The sequence below is a fragment of the Centroberyx affinis genome, unplaced genomic scaffold, assembly GCF_046629955.1.
Source record: "Centroberyx affinis isolate AG114_WGS23_722 - 3 ecotype Tasmania unplaced genomic scaffold, CSIRO-AGI_Caff_v1 ptg000334l_1, whole genome shotgun sequence".
In the NCBI taxonomy this organism is placed as follows: Eukaryota; Metazoa; Chordata; class Actinopteri; order Beryciformes; family Berycidae; genus Centroberyx; species Centroberyx affinis.
In genome coordinates, this window is record NW_027279009.1 from 237693 (window position 1) to 243791 (window position 6099).

Genomic DNA, 6099 nt, shown 5'->3' on the forward strand with positions numbered 1-6099 from the left:
AGAAAAGCATTCTCAAGAGGTTTGTTTACAATCTTAGCAACATCTTGATATCTTAAGATTAATTCTATCTTACATATAAATTCAATATTAGGCATGACAAGCAATAGTAGTGGTAGTGTATCTTGGTATTTTTTTTATTCTTAAAATGGTGCCATCCAATGAAATGCAAAACAAAAACATTAAAAGTGTGCTAATAAAGTTGTCCAACAGTGACAGTGTGCTATAATATAAAGAAACCATATTCTCACAGAGATCATATTGTTGCATGAGTGTCTATCCTCAATATACTATATAAAATGCATAAGTAGAATGCGTCTGACCATCTACATAGGGAAAAGGAGGAAGCCACTGAAGGTTGTATGTCCATTCAGGTTACCAAAAACTCTGGCATTCTCCCACAATTCCATGTACACTTTGTCGCCATCAGCCAGTTGTAGAATAACGGCGTTGCTGCTGCTGTCGGAGCCATCGGCTGAACGGTCTTCATAAGTTGAAACTTGACGGATGCCATTTTTCATTAAAATGGCCCCCATGAGGTGAGTGTTGTAGCCATAGGTGCTGAAGCTGAAGTAGTAGAGGCCATTCACGGGCGCCGTGAAGATACCTGCAACAGAGCAAAGACAAACAGATGTCAGAATTGTTACCCAAATTACATGCAGATTGGGGTTTTAGTTATGCAATAATTTCTCGGAGGCAGAGCTGCTCTGGAGGCAGAAATATTGTTATTGGTTGAGTTAAAAGCTAAATGGGTGGAGCCCCCCCCCTATACTTTGAAATAATTTACTGTTATTGTCTAAACCTCCTAGTTACTCTTTCTATTTCCCTTTGTGGCAAACCCCACCCATCTGGTTAAAACAAATGCTAAGAATTATCTACAAGCACTATTTGACTGAGCTGAGGCACACACACACACACACACACACTCACACACACACACACACACACACATAAGACTGTACCTGTGTTTTGGTCGTAACCGTTGCCAGTGTTGGAGAAGACCTGTTTGAAAACCAGGGTTTTGTCTGTGCAGGGTCCTTTGTAAACCTCACCAGAATTTGCCAAGGAGGTGGAGAATGCTACCTGAGGATCAGCTGTGAACAGAACAAGGAGATATTTGAAGTGTTTATGGGAAACATAGCAGTCCATGGAAGACGGGTTATAGTGAGTCTGCAATCCCCCAAAACAACCATTCAAGGGGTTATACCCTGGAAAAGCCCCCAAATTTCACAATTCTTTGCAGTTTTACCATAATAAACAGTTTCACCCTCCATCATCAGCTGCTTTTGACTAGCAGAATGTTCACACTCATAGTGTCAGATAACAAAAAAAAAAGCCATAATTTGCCTTGTAAGTTTTCAGAGAGGCCTTTTCAAAATCAATTGTTAAAGAAAATCATAATTACAGAAAATAGTAACTAAAAAATATGTCGCAGTCCTAGAGAAAACAGTGTAACACATCAGCTAATTATCTTTTGGTGCAAAATATTGCACACTGAACTTAAATACAGTATGTGTGATTATCTTACCTTTACCACCACTCTGTTTCAGCTTCTCGATCTCCTCCTCTGTTGCATTCAGTCTCATTTGCATGTCTGTAAAAGTAAAAAAAAAGTTAATATTAATGACAATGTATGAAGACAATAGAGCGAATGGATTATACTTTACATAATTACTCATAATGTTCAGTCAGCAAGTCTCCTGTAAACAGTGATAATGCCTTCAGACAGCATCTGTTCTTGTACCTTTATTCTCTTTCTTCAGTCTGTCCATTTCAGCTCTCTGCTCTGACAGCTCGTCAATTGTTGCATTGAGCCTGGCCTCCAGAGCTTCGAGATCACTCTGCAGTTTCTCTGTCTCATTCAGTTTCGCCTCCAAGTACTTCATCGACTCCACTTTCGCCATCAACTCTCCAATGTCCATATCACCTCTCTGTCCAAGCGCTGACTCCACAGACAGGCATCCCAGCAGGGTCAGTAGAACCAAAGCCCTGAATTCCATTTGATCAGCTTAAACTTTGTGGTCTCTTCGCTGTTTTCCTTGCTGTCTTCCTGATTGTGGAAGGCTGTCTTTTCTTAATGGGTACTTGGGCTATTTATCTGTTCTCTTCACTGGGAAGGAAGGTCCTGTCAGTCGTCAGTGACTAAGCAGTGATGACGTTTAGGCCCTCAGGGACCCCAGATCAAGTCGTGTCTAGACAGGTGACTGCTGGGAAGTTTTTGTGAGTGTGTCTGCCAGTAAAACATGCCAATTCATGAGTGATTTGAAATGGAAAGAGAAATGCACGGCAATGGCAGTGGTATACATTTTCAAAATGCAAACATTTTGCAAACACAAGTCGGTGGTTTCCATGCATATGCTTTTATGCTGCTGAATATATGAGGAGTTTCAGGAGATATAAACATCGAACAAAAAGTTCGGAAATTTGTGTTTGGTAGATTATTTCTCTGTTGTAACAATGCTTCTTGGCTTCTGTTTATTTCCCTTTTAAATGGTGCCTCCTTTGTAAGGAACATGCATTTGTGGGATGAGCAGCACAGCTGAGTATGTGGGTTGCGCTCATGTAAAATTTGCCAAATCTTCTCTGCCAATGCCAAACAGCTTATTCTGCTGTTGCTATTGACTCTTGTTTGGTGTTGTTTGGTGGATTGGATGATTGAAGTCTATCAGTAACAAGGAAGAAACAAGACATATTGGCAATTTTACAATTTATTCATTTAACAAACAGTCAGGAGCCTCAGTAGCGTGTGGAAGAACCATACACGGCCACAACAGCCTGGCACCTCCTCCTCATGCTGGTCACCAGCCTGGTCACACACTGCTGTGGGATGGCATTCCACTCCTCAACCAGGATTTGTCGCAAGTCAGCCAACGTGGTCGTGTCGGTCACTCTAGCACGAAAAGCACGCCGAAGCTGATCCCATAAGTGTTCAATTGGGTTGAGGTCAGGACTGTTGGCAGGCCATTCCATTCTCTCTACTCCCAAATTCTGGAGGTAGTCTCTGATAAACCCCGCTCTGTGGGGGTGAGCGTTGTCATCTTAGAGGATGGAGTTCGGTCCCAGACTGTGAAGATATGGGATTGCCACTGGTTGCAGAATCTCATCTCGATATCTCTCTGCATTGAGATTGCCTCCAATGATGACAAGCCTCGTTTTTCCAGTGATGGAGATGCCGCCCCACACCATCACACTGCCTCCACCAAAAGGTATTACTCTATCGGTGCAGCAATCAGCATAGCGTTCTCCCCGTCTTCTCCACACTTTGACCCTACGATCCAACTTCCGTAGGCAGAATCTGGACTCATCGCTGAACATAACGTTCCTCCACATGTTCAGGTTCCAGTGCAGGTGTTGCCGACACCAGCGCAAACGGGCCTGATGGTGAAGGGCAGTCATGGCAGGCCTCCTGGCAGCCCTATGAGCCCGGAGATTGGCTGCGTGCTGTCTGTTCCGGATTGTCTGGGCCGAGAGCCGTGTGCCATATCGTCCTGCAAACCTTGACTGCAAATCTGTAGAAGACAGCCTACGGTTCCTAAGTGCTGAAAAGGTGAGGAACCGGTCTTCTTGGGATGTCGTCTTCTTGGGACACCCACTTCGCGGTCTGTCTCTGACATCCCCCGTTTCATGGAACTTGGCCTTCAGTTTGGAGATGGTACTATGGCTCACTCCAAATAATGCCGCAACTTGCTTTTGTGGAACACCAGCTTGAAGTTGCCCTATCGCACAGGCCTTATCGAGACAAACGTGGCATGCCGATTCTTGGAGCAGACACCAATTGACCACTGTAGCAGGGCCCATGCTCACAGGTGCTGCCAATCAGGTGCCAATCAGGTACCTGATTGTCAGCACCTGGGGGTACCGGAAGCTCAAAACAAGAGTCAATAGCAACAGCAGAATAAGCTGTTTGGCACTGGCAGAGAAGATTTGGCAAATTTTTCATGAGCGCAACCCACATACTCAGCTGTGCTGCTCATCCCACAAATGCATGTTCCTTACAAATGGGGCACCATTTAAAAGGGAAATAAACAGGCTTTCCAACGGTATAAAATGTATTGCCAAGAAGCATTGTTACAACAGAGAAATAATCTACCAAACACAAATTTCCGAACTTTTTGTTCGATGTTTATATATAAAGAAAAACTGATGCCCATTCTGACTAAATGTTGTTGTTGTTATGACTTGTGCTTACACAGTGACAATGATTTTAGGAATATAGTTTTTTGTGTTTTTGATATATTGATTGATGAATTTCAAAAAGGTTTTCAAAAATGTATATGTAGCATTTTAGTAGAAATCCCTGCATTTGTCAATCATATATAATGCATGAAATGGCAAAAAAGAAAGATGTTTCTGTGCCTGATTTGTTCCCTGCTTATGATTTACATTGTCAAGTCATAATGCATCATGATCATCAAAATTAAATGTTTCATTTAATGGTGCACATACACTCACTGAGCACTTTATTAGGAACACCTGTACACCTGCTTATTCATGCAATTATTCATTCAGACAATCATGTGGCAGCAGTGCAGTGCATAAGATCATGCAGATACAGGTCAGCAGCTTTAGTTAACGTTCACATCAAGCATCAGAATGGGGAACCTCAGTGACCCCCTTTACACCTTGCATTAAAATGCGTTTTGGGTGATCGGATTGCAATCGGATAGTGCTTGACCGCATGAAAGTACAGGTGTAAATGCACCCAAGACGCATTGAGGACAGATTGTGATCTGATTGGCCAAACCACCTCCGGAGGTGGTCAGGGACGCATTGTGACCACATTGAACACAAGTGTAAATGCAATTGCGTTTTCAATCCACATACAACAACTAGGTGGGCGGAAATACGTAATCGCGCGCGACTTTCGTCTTCGGCATTCCAGCTGTTGAAGACGGCTTCTTCCCCCACTTCCAAAAGCAAGCAGGCAAATTTATGGTTTCTGCGGTGTGCCCGGTGTTCACGGCAAGACCGTTCTCTCCACAGAGGCACAGCATTTCATGGTAAATGCGGAAACAGCGCAGTGTTCACGGAGAGCGCAGAATCTCCTCCTATTGTCCATTTTTGCCGGTTGTCAGCTGTCACTTGGCTCGATTAGACTTACTTCCCTGGTAACCAACTAACATAGCAACCATTAACCAATCATAGCCTCTGAAACCATTCAGAGGCACACCGCAGAAACCATTTGCCTAGTCCATACAATAGCGCGGCTTCACGGATGGGTATCATCTTTTTTTTTTTTTTTTTGGACCCACGCAAACGAGAGGAGGATGTGACGTTCAGTTGTTTTAGCTGGACAGAGTGATCGGATCTCAATCGGATCTCAATGTGGACACTGGAGACACATATTAATACCAGGTGTAAATGTAATCAGGTTAAATCATATCTAGATACAATCTGGATACGAGACGCATTTTAATACAAGGTGTAAAGGGGGCCAGTGACTTTGACCATGGCATGGTTGTTGGTGCCAGACGGGCTGCTTTGAGTATTTCTGAAACTGCTGATCTCCTGGGATTTTCACGCACAACAGTCTCCAGAGGTTATACAGAATGGTGCAAAAAACAAAAAACATCCAGTGAGCGGCAGTTCTGCGGACAGAAACTCCTTGTTGATGAGAGAGGTCAGAGGAGAATGGCCAGACTGGTTGGAGCTGACAGAAAGACTATAGTAACTCAGATAACCTCTTTGCAACTGTGGTGAGCAGAAAAGCATCTCAGAATGCAACACGTCCAACCTGGAGGCGGATGTCACTTTGGCAGCCGGTTGACACTGAGCTGAAAGCTGATACCTACCCAGTATTAGTAAGGTGTTCCTAATAAAGTGCTCGGTGAGTGTGTAGTTGTGTCACAGTCATGAGTTCGAATTGAAAAGCATAAATATTTCACCATCAATCTACTCAACATGTCATGTTAAAAGAATGATGACACACAGTGGTGACCTTTAAGAGATTTATACCTATGCTGTAATAAAAACAGGCAACTTCAACTTCAGAAAGGAAAAACAGGCAACTTCAACTTCAGAAATGTAATTTACCTGACATTTTGAAGGTAGCTAAAGTTACACAAAATAGTTAGTCAACATTAGGTGGCATCAGTTGACCTA

The 6099-nt window shown here is 43.2% G+C and overlaps 1 protein-coding gene across 1 annotated transcript; it reads right to left on the reverse strand.

The window, feature by feature from the left end:
• Positions 1–156: 156 nt before the first annotated feature.
• On the reverse strand, positions 157–2046 carry LOC139641053 (cerebellin-1-like). The gene is made up of 4 exons (XM_071515282.1): positions 1742–2046; positions 1526–1591; positions 960–1091; positions 157–604 (listed from the first exon to the last, which is right to left on the reverse strand). Exons 1-4 carry the CDS (start codon positions 1995–1997, stop codon positions 324–326), a joined length of 735 nt encoding a protein of 244 aa, XP_071371383.1. The 5' UTR covers positions 1998–2046; the 3' UTR covers positions 157–323.
• Between the last annotated feature and the right edge of the window lie 4053 nt (positions 2047–6099).